Raw genomic sequence first — 26,820 nt, 5'->3', positions numbered from 1 at the left:
AGCAGCAACAACAGCAGCGCCAGCAGCAGTAGGTGTTACACGCAAGGATGCATCGGAGGAATCACAGGCAGGAGAGGACTCGTCAGAATTGCCAGTGACATGGCCTGCAGGACTATTGGCATTCCTGGGGAAGGAGGAAATTGACACTGAGGGAGTTGGTGGGGTGGTTTGCGTGAGCTTGGTTACAAGAGGAAGGGATTTACTGGTCAGTGGACTGCTTCCGCTGTCGCCCAAAGTTTTTGAACTTGTCACTGACTTATGATGAATGCGCTGCAGGTGACGTATAAGGGAGGATGTTCCGAGGTGGTTAACGTCCTTACCCCTACTTATTACAGCTTGACAAAGGCAACACACGGCTTGACAAATGTTGTCCGCATTTCTGTTGAAATACTTCCACACCGAAGAGCTGATTTTTTTGGTATTTTCACCAGGCATGTCAATGGCCCTATTCCTCCCACGGACAACAGGTGTCTCCCCAGGTGCCTGACTTAAACAAACCACCTCACCATCAGAATCCTCCTGGTCAATTTCCTCCCCAGCGCCAGCAACACCCATATCCTCCTCATCCTGGTGTACTTCAACACTGACATCTTCAATCTGACTATCAGGAACTGGACTGCAGGTGCTCCTTTCAGCACTTGCAGGGGGCGTGCAAATGGTGGAAGGCGCATGCTCTTCACGTCCAGTGTTGGGAAGGTCAGGCATCGCAAACGACACAATTGGACTCTCCTTGTGGATTTGTGATTTCGAAGAACGCACAGTTCTTTGCTGTGCTTTTGCCAGCTTGAGTCTTTTCATTTTTCTAGCGAGAGGCTGAGTGCTTCCATCCTCATGTGAAGCTGAACCACTAGCCATGAACATAGGCCAGGGCCTCAGCCTTTCCTTGCCACTCCGTGTGGTAAATGGCATATTGGCAAGTTTACGCTTCTCCTCCGACAATTTTATTTTAGATTTTTGAGTCCTTTTTTTACTGATATTTGGTGTTTTGGATTTTACATGCTCTGTACTATGACATTGGGCATCGGCCTTGGCAGACGACGTTGCTGGCATTTCATCGTCTCGGCCATGACTAGTGGCAGCAGCTTCAGCACGAGGTGGAAGTCGATCTTGATCTTTCCCTATTTTTGGAACCTCAACATTTTTGTTCTCCATATTTTAATAGGCACAACTAAAAGGTACCTCAGGTAAACAATGGAGATGGATGGATACTAGTATACTTATGGATGGACGAGCGACTGCCGACACAGAGGTAGCTACAGCCATGGACTACCGTACTGCGTCTGCTGCTAATATAGACTGGATGATAATGATATAAAAAATATATATATATCACTACTGCAGCCGGACAGGTATATATTATATAATGACGGACCTGCTGGACACTGTCAGCAGCACTGCAGACTCCTAAAGTAAGCTACTAGTAGTATCAAGAAGATAGAAAAAAAAAACACCACAGGTAGGTGGTATACAATTATGGATGGACGAGCGACTGCCGACACAGAGGTAGCTACAGCCGTGGACTACCGTACTGCATCTGCTGCTAATATAGACTGGATGATAATGATATAAAAAATATATATATATCACTACTGCAGCCGGACAGGTATATATTATATAATGACGGACCTGCTGGACACTGTCAGCACTGCAGACTCCTAAAGTAAGCTACTAGTATCAAGAAGATAGAAAAAAAAACACAACAGGTAGGTGGTATACAATTATGGATGGACGAGCGACTGCCGACACAGAGGTAGCTACAGCCGTGGACTACCGTACTGCGTCTGCTGCTAATATAGACTGGATGATAATGATATAAAATATATATATATATATCACTACTGCAGCCGGACAGGTATATATTATATAATGACGGACCTGCTGGACACTGTCGGCAACACTGCAGACTCCTAAAGTAAGCTACTAGTAGTATCAAGAAGATAAAAAAAAATAACACCACAGGTAGGTGGTATACAATTATGGATGGACGAGCGACTGCCGACACAGAGGTAGCTACAGCCGTGGACTACCGTACTGCGTCTGCTGCTAATATAGACTGGATGATAATGATATAAAAAATATATATATATCACTACTGCAGCCGGACAGGTATATATTATATAATGACGGACCTGCTGGACACTGTCAGCAGCACTGCAGACTCCTAAAGTAAGCTACTAGTAGTATCAAGAAGATAGAAAACAAAAACACCACAGGTAGGTGGTATACAATTATGGATGGACGAGCGACTGCCGACACAGAGGTAGCTACAGCCGTGGACTACCGTACTGCGTCTGCTGCTAATATAGACTGGATGATAATGATATAAAAAATATATATATATCACTACTGCAGCCGGACAGGTATATATTATAATGACGGACCTGCTGGACACTGTCAGCACTGCAGACTCCTAAAGTAAGCTACTAGTATCAAGAAGATAGAAAAAAAAAAAACACCACAGGTAGGTGGTATACAATTATGGATGGACGAGCGACTGCCGACACAGAGGTAGCTACAGCCGTGGACTACCGTACTGCGTCTGCTGCTAATATAGACTGGATGATAATGATATAAAAAATATATATATATATCACTACTGCAGCCGGACAGGTATATATTATATAATTAATGACGGACCTGCTGGACACTGTCAGCAGAATGCGTTTATAGAATAAAAACTAGAGATGAGCGGGTTCGGTTCCTCGGAATCCGAACCCGCCCGAACTTCAGGTTTTTTTACACGGGGCCGAGCGACTCGGATCTTCCCGCCTTTCTCGGTTAACCCGAGCGCGCCCGAACGTCATCATCCCACTGTCGGATTCTCGCAAGGCTCGGATTCTATCGCGAGACTCGGATTCTATATAAGGAGCCGCGCGTCGCCGCCATTTTCACACGTGCATTGAGATTGATTGGGAGAGGACGTGGCTGGCGTCCTCTCCGTTTAGACTAGATACTAGAGAGAGACAAAAATTTTGGGGAGCATATTATTAGGAGGAGTACTACTTGCTGCTGATAGTGTGACCAGTGACCACCAGTTTAATTAATCCGTTCTCTGCCTGAAAAAAAACGATACACAGTGTGACACAGTCACATACCATATCTGTGCTCAGCCCAGTATGCTGCATCATATGTAATACTGTATATCATTATCTGACTGTGCTGAGTGCTCACTGCTCACACAGCTTAATTGTGGGGGAGACTGGGGAGCAGTTATAGCAGGAGTACATATTTAAGTACAGTGCACACTTTTGCTGCCAGAGTGCCACTGCCAGTGTGACTGACCAGTGACCACTGACCACCAGTATTGTGATTGTCTGCTGACCACCAGTATATTGTGATTGTCTGCCTGAAAAAGTTAAACACTCGTCGTGTGGTGTTTTTATAAACGCATTCTGCAGACAGTGTCCAGCAGGTCCGTCATTACATAATATATACCTGTCCGGCTGCAGTACTAGTGTGATATATATATATTTTAATTTTATCTCATTATCATCCAGTCTATATTAGCAGCAGACACAGTACGGTAGTCCACGGCTGTAGCTACCTCTGTGTCGGCAGTCGCTCGTCCATCCATAATTGTATACCACCTACCCGTGTTTTTTTTTTTCTATATTCTTGATACTAGTAGCTTACTTTAGGAGTCTGCAGTGCTGAGTCTGACAGACAGTGTCCAGCAGGTCCGTCATTAAATAATATATACCTGTCCGGCTGCAGTACTAGTGTGATATATATATATATATTTTAATTTTATCTCATTATCATCCAGTCTATATTAGCAGCAGACACAGTACGGTAGTCCACGGCTGTAGCTACCTCTGTGTCGGCAGTCGCTCGTCCATCCATAATTGTATACCACCTACCCGTGGTTTTTTTTTTTCTCTATCTTCTTGATACTAGTAGCTTACTTTAGGAGTCTGCACAGTGCTGACAGACAGTGTCCAGCAGGTCCGTCATTACATAATATATACCTGTCCGGCTGCAGTACTAGTGTGATATATATATATTTTAATTTTATCTCATTATCATCCAGTCTATATTAGCAGCAGACACAGTACGGTAGTCCACGGCTGTAGCTACCTCTGTGTCGGCAGTCGCTCGTCCATCCATAATTGTATACCACCTACCCGTGTTTTTTTTTTTCTATCTTCTTGATACTAGTAGCTTACTTTAGGAGTCTGCACAGTGCTGACAGACAGTGTCCAGCAGGTCCGTCATTACATAATATATACCTGTCCGGCTGCAGTACTAGTGTGATATATATATATTTTAATTTGATCTCATTATCATCCAGTCTATATTAGCAGCAGACACAGTACGGTAGTCCACGGCTGTAGCTACCTCTGTGTCGGCAGTCGCTCTTCCATCCATAATTGTATACCACCTACCCGTGGTTTTTTTTTTTCTATCTTCTTGATACTAGTAGCTTACTTTAGGAGTCTGCAGTGCTGAGTCTGACAGACAGTGTCCAGCAGGTCCGTCATTACATAATATATACCTGTCCGGCTGCAGTACTAGTGTGATATATATATATTTTAATTTTATCTCATTATCATCCAGTCTATATTAGCAGCAGACACAGTACGGTAGTCCACGGCTGTAGCTACCTCTGTGTCGGCAGTCGCTCGTCCATCCATAATTGTATACCACCTACCCGTGGTTTTTTTTTTTTCTATCTTCTTGATACTAGTAGCTTACTTTAGGAGTCTGCACAGTGCTGACAGACAGTGTCCAGCAGGTCCGTCATTACATAATATATACCTGTCCGGCTGCAGTACTAGTGTGATATATATATATTTTAATTTTATCTCATTATCATCCAGTCTATATTAGCAGCAGACACAGTACGGTAGTCCACGGCTGTAGCTACCTCTGTGTCGGCAGTCGCTCGTCCATCCATAATTGTATACCACCTACCCGTGGTTTTTTTTTTTTCTATCTTCTTGATACTAGTAGCTTACTTTAGGAGTCTGCACAGTGCTGACAGACAGTGTCCAGCAGGTCCGTCATTACATAATATATACCTGTCCGGCTGCAGTACTAGTGTGATATATATATATTTTAATTTTATCTCATTATCATCCAGTCTATATTAGCAGCAGACACAGTACGGTAGTCCACGGCTGTAGCTACCTCTGTGTCGGCAGTCGCTCGTCCATCCATAATTGTATACCACCTACCCGTGTTTTTTTTTTCTTCTATCTTCTTGATACTAGTAGCTTACTTTAGGAGTCTGCACAGTGCTGACAGATAGTGTCCAGCAGGTCCGTCATTACATAATATATACCTGTCCGGCTGCAGTACTAGTGTGATATATATATATTTTAATTTGATCTCATTATCATCCAGTCTATATTAGCAGCAGACACAGTACGGTAGTCCACGGCTGTAGCTACCTCTGTGTCGGCAGTCGCTCTTCCATCCATAATTGTATACCACCTACCCGTGGTTTTTTTTTTCTATCTTCTTGATACTAGTAGCTTACTTTAGGAGTCTGCAGTGCTGAGTCTGACAGACAGTGTCCAGCAGGTCCGTCATTACATAATATATACCTGTCCGGCTGCAGTACTAGTGTGATATATATATATATATTTTAATTTTATCTCATTATCATCCAGTCTATATTAGCAGCAGACACAGTACGGTAGTCCACGGCTGTAGCTACCTCTGTGTTGGCAGTCGCTCGTCCATCCATAATTGTATACCACCTACCCGTGGTTTTTTTTTTTTCTATCTTCTTGATACTAGTAGCTTACTTTAGGAGTCTGCACAGTGCTGACAGACAGTGTCCAGCAGGTCCGTCATTACATAATATATACCTGTCCGGCTGCAGTACTAGTGTGATATATATATATTTTAATTTTATCTCATTATCATCCAGTCTATATTAGCAGCAGACACAGTACGGTAGTCCACGGCTGTAGCTACCTCTGTGTCGGCAGTCGCTCTTCCATCCATAATTGTATACCACCTACCCGTGGTTTTTTTTTTTCTATCTTCTTGATACTAGTAGCTTACTTTAGGAGTCTGCAGTGCTGAGTCTGACAGACAGTGTCCAGCAAGTCCGTCATTACATAATATATACCTGTCCGGCTGCAGTACTAGTGTGATATATATATATATATTTTAATTTTATCTCATTATCATCCAGTCTATATTAGCAGCAGACACAGTACGGTAGTCCACGGCTGTAGCTACCTCTGTGTCGGCAGTCGCTCGTCCATCCATAATTGTATACCACCTACCCGTGGTTTTTTTTTTTTCTATCTTCTTGATACTAGTAGCTTACTTTAGGAGTCTGCACAGTGCTGACAGACAGTGTCCAGCAGGTCCGTCATTACATAATATATTCCTGTCCGGCTGCAGTACTAGTTTGATATATATATATTTTAATTTTATCTCATTATCATCCAGTCTATATTAGCAGCAGACACAGTACGGTAGTCCACGGCTGTAGCTACCTCTGTGTCGGCAGTCGCTCGTACATCCATAATTGTATACCACCTACCCGTGTTTTTTTTTTTTCTATCTTCTTGATACTAGTAGCTTACTTTAGGAGTCTGCACAGTGCTGACAGACAGTGTCCAGCAGGTCCGTCATTACATAATATATACCTGTCCGGCTGCAGTACTAGTGTGATATATATATATATTTTAATTTTATCTCATTATCATCCAGTCTATATTAGCAGCAGACACAGTACGGTAGTCCACGGCTGTAGCTACCTCTGTGTCGGCAGTCGCTCTTCCATCCATAATTGTATACCACCTACCCGTGGTTTTTTTTTTTCTATCTTCTTGATACTAGTAGCTTACTTTAGGAGTCTGCACAGTGCTGACAGACAGTGTCCAGCAGGTCCGTCATTACATAATATATACCTGTCCGGCTGCAGTACTAGTGTGATATATATATATATATATTTTAATTTTATCTCATTATCATCCAGTCTATATTAGCAGCAGACACTGTCCCTCATTCCGAGTTGTTCGCTCGGTAAAAATCTTCGCATCGCAGCGATTTTCCGCTTAATGCGCATGCGCAATGTCCGCACTGCGACTGCGCCAAGTAAATTTGCTATGCACTTAGTAATTTTACTCACGGCTTTTTCATCGGTCTGGCGATCGTAATGTGATTGACAGGAAATGGGTGTTTCTGGGCGGAAACAGGCCGTTTTATGGGCGTGTGGGAAAAAACGCTACCGTTTCCGGAAAAAACGCAGGAGTGGCCGGAGAAACGGAGGAGTGTCTGGGCGAACGCTGGGAGTGTTTGTGATGTCAAACCAGGAACGACAAGCACTGAACTGATCGCAGATGCCGAGTAAGTCTGAAGCTACTCAGAAACTGCTACGAGGTGTGTAATCGCAATATTGCGATTACTTCGTTCGCAATTTTAAGATGCTAAGATTCCCTCCCAGTAGGCGGCGGCTTAGCGTGAGCAACTCTGCTAAAATCGCCTTGCGAGCGAACAACTCGGAATGACCTCCACAGTACGGTAGTCCACGGCTGTAGCTACCTCTGTGTCGGCAGTCGCTCGTACATCCATAATTGTATACCACCTACCCGTGTTTTTTTTTTTTCTCTCTTCTTGATACTAGTAGCTTACTTTAGGAGTCTGCAGTGCTGACAGACAGTGTCCAGCAGGTCCGTCATTACATAATATATACCTGTCCGGCTGCAGTACTAGTGTGATATATATATATATTTTAATTTTATCTCATTATCATCCAGTCTATATTAGCAGCAGACACAGTACGGTAGTCCACGGCTGTAGCTACCTCTGTGTCGGCAGTCGCTTGTCCATCCATAATTGTATACCACCTACCTGTGTTTTTTTTTCTTCCTATCTTCTTGATACTAGTAGCTTACTTTAGGAGTCTGCAGTGCTGACAGACAGTGTCCAGCAGGTCCGTCATTACATAATATATACCTGTCCGGCTGCAGTACTAGTGTGATATATATATATATTTTAATTTTATCTCATTATCATCCAGTCTATATTAGCAGCAGACACAGTACGGTAGTCCACGGCTGTAGCTACCTCAGAATTCCGAGCCCACCCGCTGGCGGTGATGCAGGGCAGTCTGGAGCGACTACTGATGCTGACATCTGGTCCGGACTGAAGGACCTGACAACGATTACGGACATGTCGTCTACTGGCACTGCATATGATTCTCTCCCCATTGAAAGAATGGTGGAGGATTATATGAGTGACCGCATCCAAGTAGGCACGTCAGACAGTCCGTACTTATACTGGCAGGAAAAAGAGGCAATTTGGAGGCCCTTGCACAAACTGGCTTTATTCTACCTAAGTTGCCCTCCCACAAGTGTGTACTCCGAAAGAGTGTTTAGTGCCGCCGCTCACCTTGTCAGCAATCGGCGTACGAGGTTACTTCCAGAAAATGTGGAGAAGGTGATGTTCATTAAAATGAATTATAATCAATTCCTCCGTGGAGACATTCACCAGCAGCAATTGCCTCCACAAAGTACACAGGGAGCTGAGATGGTGGATTCCAGTGGGGACGAATTGATAATCTGTGAGGAGGGGGATGTACACGGTGATATATCGGAGGATGATGATGAGGTGGACATCTTGCCTCTGTAGAGCCAGTTTGTGCAAGGAGAGATTAATTGCTTCTTTTTTGGTAGGGGTCCAAACCAACCCGTCATTTCAGTCACAGTCGTGTGGTAGACCCTGTCACTGAAATGATGGGTTGGTTAAAGTGTGCATGTCCTGTTTATACAACATAAGGGTGGGTGGGAGGGCCCAAGGACAATTCCATCTTGCACCTCTTTTTTCTTTAATTTCTCTTTGCGTCATGTGCTGTTTGGGGAGTATTTTTTTGAAGGGCCATCCTGCGTGACACTGCAGTGCCACTCCTAGATGGGCCAGGTGTTTGTGTCGGCCACTAGGGTCGCTTATCTTACTCACACAGCTACCTCATTGCGCCTCTTTTTTTCTTTGCGTCATGTGCTGTTTGGGGAGTGTTTTTTGGAAGGGCCATCCTGCGTGACACTGCAGTGCCACTCCTAGATGGGCCAGGTGTTTGTGTCGGCCACTAGGGTCGCTTATCTTACTCACACAGCTACCTCATTGCGCCTCTTTTTTTCTTTGCGTCATGTGCTGTTTGGGGAGTGTTTTTTGGAAGGGCCATCCTGCGTGACACTGCAGTGCCACTCCTAGATGGGCCAGGTGTTTGTGTCGGCCACTAGGGTCGCTTATCTTACTCACACAGCTACCTCATTGCGCCTCTTTTTTTCTTTGCGTCATATGCTGTTTGGGGAGTGTTTTTTGGAAGGGCCATCCTGCGTGACACTGCAGTGCCACTCCTAGATGGGCCAGGTGTTTGTGTCGGCCACTAGGGTCGCTTATCTTACTCACACAGCTACCTCATTGCGCCTTTTTTTTTCTTTGCGTCATGTGCTGTTTGGGGAGTGTTTTTTGGAAGGGCCATCCTGCGTGACACTGCAGTGCCACTCCTAGATAGGCCAGGTGTTTGTGTCGGCCACTAGGGTCGCTTATCTTACTCACACAGCTACCTCATTGCGCCTCTTTTTTTCTTTGCGTTATGTGCTGTTTGGGGAGTGTTTTTTGGAAGGGCCATCCTGCGGGACACTGCAGTGCCACTCCTAGATGGGCCAGGTGTTTGTGTCGGCCACTAGGGTCGCTTATCTTACTCACACAGCTACCTCATTGCGCCTCTTTTTTTCTTTGCGTCATGTGCTGTTTGGGGAGGGTTTTTTGGAAGGGACATCCTGCGTGACACTGCAGTGCCACTCCTAGATGGGCCAGGTGTTTGTGTCGGCCACTAGGGTCGCTTAGCTTAGTCATCCAGCGACCTCGGTGCAAATTTTAGGACTAAAAATAATATTGTGAGGTGTGAGGTGTTCAGAATAGACTGAAAATGAGTGGAAATTATGGTTTTTGAGGTTAATAATACTTTGGGATCAAAATGACCCCCAAATTCTATGATTTAAGCTGTTTTTTAGTGTTTTTTGAAAAAAACACCCGAATCCAAAACACACCCGAATCCGACAAAAAAAATTCGGTGAGGTTTTGCCAAAACGCGGTCGAACCTTAAACACGGCCGCGGAATCGAACCCAAAACCAAAACACAAAACCCGAAAAATTTCAAGTGCACATCTCTAATAAAAACACCACACGACGAGTGTTTAACTTTTTCAGGCAGACAATCACAATATACTGGTGGTCAGACAGTGGTCACTGGTCAGTCACACTGGCAGTGGCACTCTGGCAGCAAAAGTGTGCACTGTTAAATAATATGTACTCCTGCTACTGCTTCCCAGTCTCCCCCACAATTAAGCTGTGTGAGCACTGAGCACTCAGCACAGTCAGATATACATAGATGATGCAGCACACTGAGGCTGAGCACAGATATGGTATACTGTTACTGTGTCACTGTGTATTGTTTTTTTTCAGGCAGAGAACGGATTATATTAAATAATAATATAATAAAACTGCACTGGTGGTCACTGGTCAGTCACTAGTAAACTCTGCACTCTCTGAGTACTCCTAAGCTCCAGTAAATCAAGTGTCTCACTCTCACTCTCTCTCTTCTAATCTAAATGGAGAGGACGCCAGCCACGTCCTCTCCCTATGAATCTCAATGCACGTGTGAAAATGGCGGCGACGCGCGGCTCCTTATATAGAATCCGAGTCTCGCGATAGAATCCGAGCCTCGCGAGAATCCGACAGCGGGATGATGACGTTCGGGCGCGCTCGGGTTAACCGAGCAAGGCGGGAAGATCCGAGTCTGCCTCGGATCCGTGTAAAAAGGCTGAAGTTCGGGGGGGTTCGGATTCCGAGGAACCGAACCCGCTCATCACTATATCACCCTGTGTTTGTTATTTATTTATGTAGCATTTTTTATCACACTTTTACACTTTTAACACTGATCAGCTAAACCTCACTTTCTAACACTTTGACACATTACTGCTCTGCTTTCTAATACCACATTTACACCTGAAATAGTGGGTCACAGCCGAGAGCCTGACACGGGTACTACCCGGCTGCGACCCGCATCAGCCCCCTTTCACACTGCGCTCACCAACCCAACATATTGCTAGGTTGGCGACGTTGCCGGTGACATGACGGGGGCGGCGCTTGGAGATCACATGATCTCCAAGTGCCACCCGCACACAGAGTGTAAACGGGAAGCCAGGTCGCATCAACCTGGTTACCGTTTACACTGCGCAGTTTGCCGTGTTGAACACATGTTCAACCCAACAAACTTCCCGAGTTGGAATACCGGGTCATTCGACCTGGACTATTCCAACTCAACCCTTTTACACCAGCCAGCAGCACGGGTTATGCACGTTCATGTGCAATAACCCGTGTTACTAGCTGGTGGTGTAAAAGGGTTATACCACTCAGCAGCTTCTCTCACTTACCTAACATTCAGATTTTTCGCTGCTATCCTTTATTTGTGTGATGCCCTGGGGCGGTTTGTCTGAGTGATTTGGGAATGCCCTGCACCCCAGAAGTAATAATAATAATAATAATTTTATTTATATAGCGCTCTTTCTCCAATAGGACTCAAGGCGCTTAACAGATACATAGCATAATATAGTACAGAAAATAATGAAGTACATTTTCATAAAATACAGAAGCATGAAGATACTAAAGGGACATTATGGAAATGCTTGAGTAAACAGGAAAGTCTTGAGTCTACTTTTGAAGGATTCTATAGTTGGGGCCTCTCGCACTGTGCGGGGAAGTGAGTTCCATAGAGTCGGTAGATTCTAGGTACTGCTAAAAGTCCTTCATCTACAGATCGCAGTAATCGAGTGGGGCAGTATGGGGTCAGAAGCTGTTTCAGGTACCTTGGGCCTTGGTCATGTAATGTTTTGAAACTCAGTAAGCCAATCTTGAAGATGATTCGCCATCTTACAGGCAGCCAATGAAGGGAGTAGAGGATGGGTGTTATGTGGCTAGAACGGGGCTGGTTGGTTGACAGCCTGGCAGCTGTATTTTGCACCAGCTGTAAGCGTTGCAATTCTTTTGCTGGGAGACCAAGGTAGAGGGCATTACAGTAGACTAATCGAGATGATACAAATGCATGTATGACTTTTGGCATATCATCTGAGGGAATTAAGTGCTTGATTCTGGCTATGTTCCTCAGGTGAAAGAATGAGGATTTGATTGTGGCTGATATCTGATGTTTAAGTGTCAAGCCACCATCCAGGACAACACCAAGATTCCACACACGATCACTGGTTTGTAATTCTGAATCCCCGAGTGTAAGTCCAGTTGGTTGGCTATGCTGAAGTGATCCACTATAATGTTAGGGAACTGCCTGCTGAGGTCACCGTATAGTACTAAGTCCCAGTTAGGTAGCACATCCCATTATAAGTATCCAGGGTCTGCAGTTCAGGCCCCCTCCCCCCCAATATAAACACAGAGATGTCACAGATGTGCCACTGGAAGCGGTTGCATACAAAGATACTGAATTGCTCATATAGATTACTATGTTTATATGGAGATACTGCAGATGTCATAGGACTGGTGCAAGTCTGGATGGTGTAACTGTTGGTAGCGTTTAAAGACGTCTGCGGCTGCTGTGGTTGAATCCATCTCAAAAAGAATCAGGCCTATTCTGTTTCTAAGTGTCTGCTGGTCAACTGTCAGACTACAGCAGTTGTCTTCAAACCTGGTCCTCAGGACCCCAAACAGATCATGTTTTTCAGATCAAATATGAATCTTTAAAATGTGACTGTGGGTAACACCCGTGCCCAGCTGGGTGACCTGGAAAAAATGAGCTGTCAAGGCTTCTGAGGACTAGAGTTGATAAGCACTAAATTAGAGGAATAGTCATTGGGTTTTTATACCAAATATTGGCCTACTTTCCCTGGAGTGGCCTACTTTTTCCCAAGCCCGGACAGTGCGCTGTTTTCTACCATATTGCCAGTGATATAACAGGACTGTACCGTGCCCTGTGTTAGCCATAACTAGTGATGAGCGGGTTCGGTTTCTCGGAAACCGAACCCCCCCCGAACTTCACCCTTTTTACACGGGTCCGAGCCATACTCAGATTCTCCCGTATGGCTCGGGTAACCCGAGCGCGCCCGAACGTCATCATCCCGCTGTCGGATTCTCGCGAGATTCGGATTCTATATAAGCAGCCGCGCGTCGCCGCCATTTTCACTCGTGCATTGGAAATGTTAGGGAGAGGACGTGGCTGGCGTCCTCTCCGTTATTGTTGAACTTGATTGTGCTGTGCAGTGCACTATTGCTTAATTGTGGGGAAGGCTGGGGAGCAGCTGTATACTATAGGAGGAGTACAGTGCAGAGTTTTGCTGATCAGTGACCACCAGTTATCCGTTCTCTGCCTGAAAAAAACGCTCCATATCTGTGCTCACAGTGTGCTGCATATATCTGTGCTCACACTGCTTAATTGTGGGGACTGGGGAGCAGCTGTATTATATAGCAGGAGTACAGTGCAGAGTTTTGCTGACAGTGACCACCAGTATACGTTGTCTGCCTGAAAAACACTCCATATCTGTGCTCAGTGTGCTGCTTTATTGTGGGGACTGGGGACCACCAGTATAATATTATATAGGAGGAGTACAGTGCAGAGTTTTGCTGACCAGTGACCACCAGTATATAATATATAGCATTACGGTACAGTAGGCCACTGCTGTACCTACCTCTGTGTCGTCATTAAGTATACTATCCATCTACATTCTATACCTGTGGTGCATTTTAGTTTTGCAGTTTGCTGACACAGTGACCACCAGTATACTATATATAGCAGTACAGAAGGCCACTGCTGTACCTACCTCTGTGTCGTCATTCATTAAGTATACGATCCATCTACATTCTATACCTGTGGTGCATTTTAGTTTTGCAGTTTGCTGATACAGTGACCACCAGTATACTATATATAGCAGTACGAAAGGCCACTGCTGTACCTACCTCTGTGTCGTCATTCATTAAGTATAATATCCATCTACATTCTATACCTGTGGTGCATTTTAGTTTTGCAGTTTGCTGACACAGTGACCACCAGTATACTATATATAGTAGAACGGAAGGCCACTGCTGTACCTACCTCTGTGTCGTCATTCATTAAGTATACTATCCATCTACATTCTATACCTGTGGTGCATTTTAGTTTTGCAGTTTGCTGACACAGTGACCACCAGTATACTATATATAGTAGAACGGAAGGCCACTGCTGTACCTACCTCTGTGTCGTCATTCATTAAGTATACTATCCATCTACATTCTATACCTGTGGTGCATTTTAGTTTTGCAGTTTGCTGATACAGTGACCACCAGTATACTATATATAGCAGTACGGAAGGCCACTGCTGTACCTACCTCTGTGTCATCATTCATTAAGTATACTGTCCATCTACATTCTATACCTGTGGTTCATTTTAGTTTTGCTGTTTGCTGATACAGTGACCACCAGTATACTATATATAGCAGTACGGAAGGCCACTGCTGTACCTACCTCTGTGTCGTCATTCATTAAGTATACTATCCATCTACATTCTATACCTGTGGTGCATTTTAGTTTTGCAGTTTGCTGACACAGTGACCACCAGTATACTATATATAGCAGTACGGTACGGAAGGCCACTGCTGTACCTACCTCTGTGTCGTCATTCATTAAGTATACTATCCATCTACATTATATACCTGTGGTGCATTTTAGTTTTGCAGTTTGCTGACACAGTGACCACCAGTATACTATATATAGCAGTACGGAAGGCCACTGCTGTACCTACCTCTGTGTCGTCATTCATTAAGTATACTATCCATCTACATTCTATACTTGTGGTGCATTTTAGTTTTGCAGTTTGCTGATACAGTGACCACCATATAGCAGTACGGAAGGCCACTGCTGTACCTACCTCTGTGTCGTCATTCATTAAGTATACTATCCATCTACATTCTATACCTGTGGTGCATTTTAGTTTTGCAGTTTGCTGACACAGTGACCACCAGTATACTATATATAGCAGTATGGTACGGAAGGCCACTGCTGTACCTACCTCTGTGTCGTCATTCATTAAGTATACTATCCATCTACATTCTATACCTGTGGTGCATTTTAGTTTTGCAGTTTGCTGACACAGTGACCACCAGTATACTATATATAGCAGTATGGAAGGCCACTGCTGTACCTACCTCTGTGTCGTCATTCATTAAGTATACTATCCATCTACATTCTATACCTGTGGTGCATTTTAGTTTTGCAGTTTGCTGACACAGTGACCACCAGTATACTATATATAGCAGTATGGTACGGAAGGCCACTGCTGTACCTACCTCTGTGTCGTCAAGTATACTATCCATCCATACCTGTGGTGCATTTCAGTTGTGCGCAGTAAATATAGTAGTAGGCCATTGCTATTGATACTGGCATATAATTCCACACATTAAAAAATGGAGAACAAAAATGTGGAGGTTAAAATAGGGAAAGATCAAGATCTACTTCCACCTCGTGCTGATGCTGCTGCCACTAGTCATGGCCGAGACGATGAAATGCCATCAACGTCGTCTGCCAAGGCCGATGCCCAATGTCATAGTAGAGAGCATGTAAAATCCAAAAAACAAAAGTTCAGTAAAATGACCCAAAAATCAAAATTGAAAGCGTCTGATGAGAAGCATAAACTTGCCAATATGCCATTTACAACACGGACTGGCAAGGAATGGCTGAGGCCCTGGCCTATGTTCATGGCTAGTGGTACAGATTCACATGAGGATGGAAGCACTCATCCTCTCGCTTGAAAAATGAAAAGACTTAAGCTGGCAAAAGCACAGCAAAGAACTGTGCGTTCTTCTAAATCACAAATCTCCAAGGAGAGTCCAATTGTGTCGGTTGCGATGCCTGACCTTCCCAACACTGGACGGGAAGAGCTTGCGCCTTCCACCATTTGCACGCCCCCTGCAAGTGCTGAAAGGAGCACCTGCAGTCCAGTTCCTGATAGTCAAATTGAAGATGTCACTCTAGAAGTACACCAGGATGAGGATATGGGTGTTGCTGGCGCTGGGGAGGAAATTGACAAGGAGGATTCTGATGGTGAGGTGGTTTGTTTAAGTCAGGCACCCGGGGAGACACCTGTTGTCCGTGGGACGAATATGGCCATTGACATGCCTGGTCAAAATACAAAAAAAATCACCTCTTCGGTGTGGAATTATTTCAACTCAAATGCGGACAACAGGTGTCAAGCCGTGTGTTGCCTTTGTCAAGCTGTAATAAGTAGGGGTAAGGACGTTAACCACCTTGGAACATCCTCCCTTATACGTCACCTGCAGCGCATTCATCATAAGTCAGTGACAAGTTCAAAAACTTTGGGTGACAGCGGAAGCAGTCCACTGACCACTAAATCCCTTCCTCTTGTAACCAAGCTCCTGCAAACCACACCACCAACTCCCTCAGTGTCAATTTCCTCCTTACCCAGGAAAGCCAATAGTCCTGCAGGCCATGTCACTGGCAAGTCTGACGAGTCCTCTCCTGCCTGGGATTCCTCCGATGCATCCTTGAGTGTAACGCCTACTGCTGCTGGCGCTGCTGTTGTAGCTGCTGGGAGTCGATCGTCATCCCAGAGGGGAAGTCGGAAGACCACTTGTACTACTTCCAGTAAGCAATTGACTGTCCAACAGTCCTTTGCGAGGAAGATGAAATATCACAGCAGTCATCCTGCTGCAAAGCAGATAACTCATGCCTTGGCAGCCTGGGCGGTGAGAAACGTGGTTCCGGTATCCACCGTTAATTCAGAGCCAACTAGAGACTTGATTGAGGTACTGTGTCCCCGGTACCAAATACCATCTAGGTTCCATGTCTCTAGGCAGGCGATACCGAAAATGTACACAGACCTCAGAAAAAGACTCACCAGTGTCCTAAAAAATTCAGTTGTACCCAATGTCCACTTAACCACGGACATGTGGACAAGTGGAGCAGGGCAGACTCAGGACTATATGACTGTGACAGCCCACTGGGTAGATGTATTGCCTCCCGCAGCAAGAACAGCAGCGGCGGCACCAGTAGCAGCATCTCGCAAACGCCAACTCGTTCCTAGGCAGGCTACGCTTTGTATCACCGCTTTCCAGAATAGGCACACAGCTGACAACCTCTTACGGCAACTGAGGAAGATCATCGCAGAATGGCTTACCCCAATTGGACTCTCCTGGGGATTTGTGACATCGGACAATGCCAGCAATATTGTGCGTGCATTACATCTGGGCAAATTCCAGCACGTCCCATGTTTTGCACATACATTGAATTTGGTGGTGCAGAATTATTTAAAAAACGACAGGGGCGTGCAAGAGATGCTGTCGGTGGCCCGAAGAATTGCGGGCCACTTTCGGCATTCAGCCACCGCGTACAGAAGACTGGAGCACCACCAAACATTCCTGAACCTGCCCTGCCATCATCTGAAGCAAGAGGTGGTAGCGAGGTGGAATTCAACCCTCTATATGCTTCAGAGGATGGAGGAGCAGCAAAAGGCCATTCAAGCCTATACATCTGCCCACGATATAGGCAAAGGAGGGGGAATGCACCTGACTCAAGCGCAGTGGAGAATGATTTCAACATTGTGCAAGGTTCTGCAACCCTTTGAACTTGCCACACGTGAAGTCAGTTCAGACACTGCCAGCCTGAGTCAGGTCATTCCCCTCATCTGGCTTTTGCAGAAGAAGCTGGAGACATTGAAGGAGGAGCTAAAACAGAGCTATTCCGCTAGGCATGTGGGACTTGTGGATGGAGCCCTTAATTCGCTTAACCAGGATTCACGGGTGGTCAATCTGTTGAAATCAGAGCACTACATTTTGGCCACCGTGCTCGATCCTAGCTTTAAAACCTACGTTGTATCTCTCTTTCCGGCAGACACAAGTCTGCAGAGGTTCAAAGACCTGCTGGTGAGAAAATTGTTAAGTCAAGCGGAACGTGACCCGTCAACCTCTCCTCCTTCACATTCTCCCGCAACTGGGGGTGCGAGGAAAAGGCTAAGAATTCCAAGCCCACCCGCTGGCGGTGATGCAGGGCAGTCTGGAGCGAGTGCTGACATCTGGTCCGGACTGAAGGACCTGCCAACGATTACTGACATGTCGTCTACTGTCACTGCATATGATTCTCTCACCATTGAAAGAATGGTGAAGGATTATATGAGTGACCGCATCCAAGTAGGCACGTCAGACAGTCCTTACGTATACTGGCAGGAAAAAGAGGCAATTTGGAGGCCCTTGCACAAACTGGCTTTATTCTACCAAAGTTGCCCTCCCTCCAGTGTGTATTTCGAAAGAGTGTTTAGTGCAGCCGCTCACCTTGTCAGCAATCGGCGTACGAGGTTACTTCCAGAAAATGTGGAGAAGATGATGTTCATCAAAATGAATTATAATCAATTCCTCGGTGGAGACATTCACCAGCAGCAATTGCCTCCACAAAGTACACAGGGACCTGAGATGGTGGATTCAAGTGGGGACGAATTAATAATCTGTGAGGAGGGGGATGTACACAGTGAAAGGGGTGAGGAATCGGAGGATGATGATGAGGTGGACATCTTGCCTCTGTAGAGCCAGTTTGTGCAAGGAGAGATTGATTGCTTCTTTTTTTGGTGGGGGCCCAAACCAACCAGTTATTTCAGTCACAGTCGTGTGGCAGACCCTGTCGCTGAAATGATGGGTTCGTTAAAGTGTGCATGTCCTGTTTATACAACATAAGGGTGGGAGGGACCAAGGACAATTCCATCTTGCACCTCTTTTTTCTTTCATTTTTCTTTGCATCATGTGCTGTTTGGGGACTATTTTTTTGAAGTGCCATCCTGCCTGACACTGCAGTGCCACTCTTAGATGGGCCAGGTGTTTGTGTCGGCCACTTGTGTCGCTTAGCTTAGTCACACAGCGACCTTGGTGCGCCTCTTTTTTTCTTTGCATCATGTGCTGTTTGGGTACAATTTTTTTGAAGTGCCATCCTGCCTGACACTGCAGTGCCACTCCTAGATGGGCCAGGTGTTTGTGTTGGCCACTTGTGTCGCATAGCTTAGTCACACAGCGACCTTGGTGCGCCTCTTTTTTTCTTTGCATCATGTGCTGTTTGGGGACAATTTTTTTGAAGTGCCATCCTGCCTGACACTGCAGTGCCACTCTTAGATGGGCCAGGTGTTTGTGTCGGCCACTTGTGTCGCTTAGCTTAGTCACACAGCGACCTCGGTGCGCCTCTTTTTTTCTTTGCATCATGTGCTGTTTGGGGACAATTTTTTTGAAGTGCCATCCTGCCTGACACTGCAGTGCCACTCCTAGATGGGCCAGGTGTTTGTGTCGGCCCCTTGTGTCGCTTAGCTTAGCCATCCAGCGACCTCGGTGCAAATTTTAGGACTAAAAATAATATTGTGAGGTGTTCAGAATAGACTGGGAATGAGTGGAAATTATGGTTATTGATGTTAATAAAACTATGGGATCAAAATGACCCCCAAATTCTATGATTTAAGCTGTTTTTTAGGATTTTTTGTAAAAAACACCCGAATCCAAAACACACCCGAATCCGACAAAAAAATTTCGTTGAGGTTTTGCCAAAACGCGTCCGAATCCAAAACACGGCCGCGGAACCGAATCCAAAATCAAAACACAAAACCCGAAAAATGTCCGGTGCACATCACTAGCCATAACCTCATCGCACTCCTGAATGATATCATCATGACGTCATGAAGGGGGCAAGGCCACTGGTACAGGTAAGTGCAGCACTACCTTGAAGTGTACAGACTGCAGTGTGCCTGCCTGGAGTGTCTAAAGGTTGTTCCAGCCAGCACTGCAACAGAGATCCTGGCTGCATCATGCCATCCTAGACACCATGCTAGCCAGATGCAGGGATTCAGGGGCAGTGACAGTGCCACCCATAGAGCCCTATGCTCTGTTTGGCAACAGTACTCATGTCCTTTATATTTGCTTATATCAGGTCAATGGATGTATTAAATAATTACAAATGAAACTTTAAGAAATGATACAAGAATCTTATTATTATTGATACCAGAGTACACAGGTCTACTGTATGTCATATCCTTACCTGCAATGACCAGCTCTGTGCTTGTTCTGCTTGTGAATGTTCTATTGCTGGTGGTCACAGTGCAGCAGTAATGGGTGTAATACAAGTTTTCAGATCTGTGTATGCGCAGTGAGACATCTGTGGGGAAACTGACCAGTGAGTACCGGTCATCACTGTGTCGCTGGTCCGAGGTGTAGCATTCATATGTGTCTTGTGAGCAAAACTCACTCTTTCCTCTGCACCAGGTGACCTTTTTTACTTCCCCTGTGACCTCCTGCGGGTAATGACAGGGGATGATGACCTCTGCTCCTGGGACAGCTATTAATTCATCCAACTGAGATATTGACCTGTCACCTACAGAGAGAATACAATGGGTACTGATTAGAAGAGATTCCCTGTTTCAGAGATTCCACCTGACTAGTGGTTTTATGACCTTTCACATAAGCAGTAAACTCAGGGGAACTAAACAAAAACCAATGTGGCTTAATAGGGAGGTTAAGGAAGCAATGGCTAATAAGAGGCGCGCTTTCAAAACATTTAAACCTAATTGAGGGGAGGAGTCATTCCAGCATTATAAGGAATTCAATAAAAGATGCAAAAAAGTAATAAGAGCATCTAAAATTGTAAACGAAAAGCAAATCGCTATGGAGAGTAAAACCAATCCTAAAAAGTTTTATAAATACATAAACAGTAAAAGGTTAAAGAAGGAGACCATATTCCCATTAAAAGATGAATTGGGAGCTTTGATAAACGATGACAAATTAAAAGCGGAAATATTGAACAATTTTCCCCCCTAAGTATTTACCAGGGAGGATGAGCCGGTGAGAGTAGTGTATAAAGATAGTGAAGGTAATGACTCTTGGCTTAATGCTTGTTTAAGTGAGGAAGTAGTCCTGGAGAGACTAAGGAATATAAATATTAATAAATCACCAGGCCCAGATGGTTTTCATCTGAGGGTTATTATGGAGCTTAGGTCACAGCTAGCAAATCCCCTATACTTGATTTTCCATAGTTCAATTAGATCAGGCATGGTACCAAAGGATTGGCGCATAGCTGAGGTAGTGCCTTTATTTAAAAAGGGAACTAAAAATAATCCTGGAAACTATAGACCAGTTAGTTTAACCTCTATAGTCGGTAAAATATTGGAAGGCATTTTGAGGGATAGCATAGAGCAGTGGTTCTCATACTGTGTGCCGTGGCACCCTGGGGTGCCTCAGGACACTTGCAGTGGTGCCCTGGGTTGGTGGTCCATGACCAATTCAAATTATTTATTGTCAATGTAATAGGCCAAACCAATGCTCATGGCTTCCTAAAATACAATTTGTGGACAAACAGATGCAAATTTTGTCTCTCACCACATAACTGAACCTACTGTATAAACACAATTTACTGTACTTCAGTAGAGAAAGACCACCTTTCTGTCAAAGTGACAGTCGCTCCAGCCCTTTCTCCAGTGGCACGCCCCCTTTAATATTAAATGATAGTGTTTGATATCGCTTTTATATAAAATTTATAGAGTTCGATATTAAACCGTATTAAAAGATAATGGCTTTGAAAAGAGTGTCACGTAACACCAGTCGCAGAATACGCAATAAAGCTGTATCACAAACCAGCTTGTGATGAAAAAATTGACTTTACCAGTCTGTACCCTTTCAAAACTTTACAGTGTTATAGTTCACACATTCCAGCAAGCACATATGGTACTATTTAAAAATCACACTATGTCATACATGGTACAGGTTTAAAAAGCATAATGACTAATGACTATGTCCATTTTCTTAGATGCACGGAAGCATCACACATGGCACTGATTTAAAAAGCATATTGATTTTAATTACCATGCATGATTAATGATGACAGCACAATTTCAAAATCCTTAGATCTACGGACTACCCGTGACCGCACAATTTCAAAATCCTCACATCTACGAACTACCACGCTTGTAAACACCTGGTTATTAATGTACACAATGTGTTAATCTCTGCAAAAGAACATTAGCACCACCAACAGGTCTATGTATTGACTCAAAATGACATCTTAATTTTAAACTATTGTGCTTTTAAATAAAAAGATATATATATATTAAACCGTATTAAAAGATAATGGCTTTGAAAAGAGTGTCACGTAACACCAGTCGCAGAATGTCACGCAACACAGCGCGTCAAATCAAGCGGATGAAAGATGCATATTACACAGTGTTAAAACCAGGTAGTTTTAGCGGCATTGATAAATATTATGGGTCGGTTAAAAATAAATTTAAAAGATCCGACTTAAGAAAGTGGTTACAAGAACAAGACGCATACACGTTGCACAAACCGGCAAGAAAAAACTATAAAAGGAACATGATTTGTATATCGGATATAAACCAACAGTGGCAATGCGATTTGGTTTCGCTGATAGATCTGTCAAAATACAACGATGGTGTTAAATACATATTAACAGTCATCGATATATTCAGTAAGAGGGTGTGGGCTGAAAGTCTGACCGCTAAGACCGCCACAACAGTCGCTAATGCTTTTGAAAAAATATTCCAGCGGGGTGCTGTGCCGATGAAGCTACAAACCGATAATGGTAAAGAGTTTCTAAACAGAAACCTAAAAAAGGTGTTAGAAAAATACGGTATAAAGCATTTCACGACCAATAACGATGTGAAAGCGGCTGTTATAGAGCGCTTCAATAGGACTTTAAAAACACGCATGTGGCGCTATTTCACGGCAAAGAATACCTACAGATATATAGATGTTTTACAAGACTTCATACGCAGCTATAATAACACATACCATAGAACGATTAAGCGCGCTCCAAACGACGTGAATGACTCTAACGCATTAAGTGTCTTCAAAACGACCTACGGTGATTACTTTAGAAGTAAGAAAGCCCCCATTTGTTTAGGAATCGGTGACCACGTCCGTATTTCTAAATATAAGGACATATTTCAGAAAGGTTACGAACAGAGTTTTTCTGAGGAGATATTTGTTGTACATAGTGTGAACACTAAAGGGCTTAAGCCGCTTTATAAGTTGGCAGATCTGTACGGTGAAGTTATAACAGGTGGTTTTTACCCCGAAGAGCTTCAAAGCATACCGAAAAACTATAACAGGGTTTACAAAGTAGAAAAGATTTTAAAAAATAAGATGGTCAGAGGCCGAAAATACGCGTTAGTCAAGTGGCGCGGGTACCCCGCAAAATTTAACAGTTGGGGCGCGGCATCGGTGATAAAAGACATATAAAGCTCATCACTATCTAAACAAGATGAGCGATGGATGACAAGTCGTTCTACATAACCTTACCCAGCAACGCCTCGGCGGTTACTTTCCCGCAAAATAAGATTTCTAACTATACGACAAAGTTGGCTAAACCGATAGACTTAAATGGCGAATGGGAAGTAGCACTTACTGAGATACAATATCCGCACACCAGGAATACATTGGATTTACAAGATTGTAGACTGCAATTATCATGGGATGGAACGGCGGATCAGCCGGTGGCGAGAGTCGCGAGTTTGTGCATTAAACCGGGTTTTTATGAAACAATCGAAGCGTTACTGAACGTAATCAACGCTGAAATTGTACAACTGAAACTGGACGTTGGATTAAGACTAACGTACGATCCGTTTGCACGCGTTGTAACATGCGACAGTAAGCTGTTGTATCAAATCCACGCCGGTTCTAAGCTGACATGGATACTGGGTTTACAACCTAAAACTAAGATTTCTAAACCATGCGCCGACATCAAAGGCGGCCAATATACGATGTACGTGTACACAGACATTATTGAACACCAACGGGTCGGGGATAGTTATGTACCGCTACTTCGCACTGTTGAAATGAAGGGTTATAACAATGAGGTGGTCACAATACGATACGAGAAGCCCGATTACGTACCATTGTGCAAAACACATTTTGACATGATAGCCATAGAGATAAATAACGACCAGAACGAGAACATGGCATTTAAGTTTGGGAAAGCGATCGTGAAGCTACACTTCAGACGCCGCAAAACTGAATTTTATTAACTAAGCAGAATGGTCGCTCTTAAAAATTATGGTGATCAGGGCCTCTACGTGCAATATTATAAATCTCAAGCCGGTAATGGATTACCAGGTTTTCACGGCAGTGCGTACATGTACGGCTGCAGTTTAGGCGGTATTTTTCGAAGTCTTTTCAGAAAAGCTGTACCTCTTTTCCGGAGAGGTTTAGAGTTAGCTAAACCGCATATGAAGACCGCGGCACGTAATATAGCGAAAGATGTTATCGGGCAAGCCACAACGGCCATGGTGAATAAGATACACGAGGCAAACCAAGCAAAGCAAGACGGTTCAGGACTAATATATACAAGAAAAGGCGTGTCTAAAAGAAAACGGAAGCGTATGATAGCGCTTCCGCCTTGGGACATACCCTTTTTAAATAAAAAACAGAGACGACGCAACTCAAAGAAGAGAAAGCCGAAGCGCTCCGTTGGTGATATTTTTTAAACATGTCTTTCATACACCACGAGTCCGTTGAATGTGCAAAAACAGAGCTGGATCTTTTTGACGTGCCCCCGACACAAACTAGCATAGAGAAAAGTCTATACGTCGAAGTTCAACCTTTAGCGGCATTATCCGACACAGCTCCGCTTGAATTTTATATAGCAGCCAGTGGTGAACACTACTACGATCTGAACAACACGCTGTTGTATGTGACATGCAAGATCGTACAAACCGATAACACACCGATACCGCAAGGTGCGCGGGTCACACTTATTAATTACCCAATAGCGACTTTATTCAACCAAGTGGATGTAACTTTGGGCGACAGGCTCATATCACAATCCAACAATCTTTACGCATACCGCGCGTACATTGAGACTATATTGAATTATAGCTCGGATGCATTGTCAACAAAACCCACAACAGGATTATTTTACAAAGATTCGGCTGGTGAATTTAACAACACGGCGCTGGTCGGTCCGAATACGGGGTTCAAAAAATGAGCAGGAGCAACAGAGCAGAGTCGCACGGTTGAATTGCTAGGACCGCTTCACTGCGACCTTTTCCATCAACATAAACTAATTTTAAACGCCGTTGATCTGAAGATTAAACTAACCAGAAACAAAGACGCATTCTGCTTAATGTCGTCTGAAGCGGATGCCTTCAAAATACAGATCACAGCGGCATCCCTGTTCGTGAAAAGAGTTCAGGTCTCACCAGCCTGCGGATTGGGCATGCGCAGGCCCTGTTAAACGGTAACACGAAATACGCGATTGACCGCGTTGGGATGAAAATCTACAGCGTACCAACAGGCAGTAGAGTATTTAATCTAGAAAATCTATTTTTAGGTCAAGTGCCGAAAACAGTTATAGCCTGTTTTGTGGATAACTAATCATTTTCAGGAATCCATAACCGGAATCCCCTTTGCTTTGAACATAAAAATGTAAGTTTTGAGTCCCTTTATCTGGATGGAACACCGCACCCCGCCAAACCATTTCAACCCGACTTTGAACGCGGTAATGCTGTAAGAGAGTATATGTCACTCATACAGATCACAAATAAGCAGAAATCTGACAATGGTTTACTGATTGACCGCGAAGAGTACCTCAGAGGCTACACGCTATTTGCTTTTGACCTTTCACCAGAACAGGAGTGTGGAGAACACCTTTCCCTGATAAGAACAGGCAATCTACGTGCCGAATTCCGCTTTGCAGAAGCGTTGGACCGGACAGTCAATGTGATAATATACGCTCTATTTGATAACATCATCGAGATTAATCAAAGGCGCGATGTGCTGTACGATTATCTATAAATGAAATAAACTAACACTACGCTGCTGAAAAAATGAACACATTACAGATAAACTGTATTCTGTACGCTGTGCAAAGCACACGGCATATTTTTAAAGGAACGTATCCGTGCGATATGTTACTGGTCAGTAAACTGGCGCAATACCCCTGCGCGTTTGTAATCAATACGCATAGCAGCGGGCAGCCGGGGGAGCACTGGTTGGCCGCTTATTTTAACGAACAGTGTGAATGTTACTTTTTTGATTCTTACGGGTTAGCCCCTGACAGCCCCCTATTCCCAAAAGCTATAATATATTTTTTAAACTTGAATTCAAAAAGTGTTTATCACCAAAATAAGCAGTTGCAAAATTTTAACAGCACCGTTTGCGGTCAATATTGCGTATACTTTATATTTTACATGTGTAAAAAATACAAATATGTGGATGTACTGGCCCGTTTTAGTGATGACACAAAACGTGATGATTGTTTTGTTTAAAATTTTGTAAGACGGCTCCCAAGAAGCCATTGTCTGAGTCATTATGCAGATAGATATATACAGAATTGTGTAACTTGTAACCAACGTTGTGTGTGAAACGTTTTATGTACAACGCGGCATAACTATGGCACGTTGTACATAAAACGTTTCACACACAATGTTGTGTGTGAAGCATGTTACGTACAACGCTGTATTGTTTGTGTAACTTGTAATCAACATTCTGTTTGATGCGTTTTATGTACAACGTATCATATCTATGATGTTTTTCTAATAAACAACGTTAATAGTATATATAGAAATAAGAAATTGATCACCAGCGCTCCACAAGTAACCCACGTCACCCAATTAATTCACCACTTTATAGTGAGTAAAAGAAAGATAATACCAATTGTAGATGTCTCATTCACATCAACAGCAGCTGATTCATTAACTCTTTCTTTACAGAACCTGTAAGAGACCGTGTCCACCTTCATATAACACCGAGCTACCTTAGCTCATAAAGGGGTACACAGATTTAGAAGTAATATAGTGCAAATTATCCTTTGGTTTTAAAGCATGG

General features: G+C 44.0%; 1 protein-coding gene across 2 annotated transcripts in view; it reads right to left on the bottom strand.

The window, feature by feature from the left end:
* The window catches only part of LOC134935989 (uncharacterized), a 350,225-nt gene that overhangs the window by 65,466 nt on the left and 257,939 nt on the right, over window positions 1-26,820 (bottom strand). The window contains exon 3 of one of the 2 annotated variants that reach the window (XM_063930857.1): window positions 20,027-20,359. The exons of the other annotated variant lie outside the window; for it this stretch is intronic. Coding sequence (XP_063786927.1) covers window positions 20,027-20,359 — 333 coding nt within the window. The remainder of the gene's footprint in view (window positions 1-20,026; window positions 20,360-26,820) is intronic. 2 annotated transcript variants of the gene reach the window in all.

The sequence above is a fragment of the Pseudophryne corroboree genome, chromosome 6 (genome assembly GCF_028390025.1).
Source record: "Pseudophryne corroboree isolate aPseCor3 chromosome 6, aPseCor3.hap2, whole genome shotgun sequence".
NCBI lineage: Eukaryota > Metazoa > Chordata > Amphibia > Anura > Myobatrachidae > Pseudophryne > Pseudophryne corroboree.
This window is presented reverse-complemented; position numbering and strand designations above follow the sequence as displayed.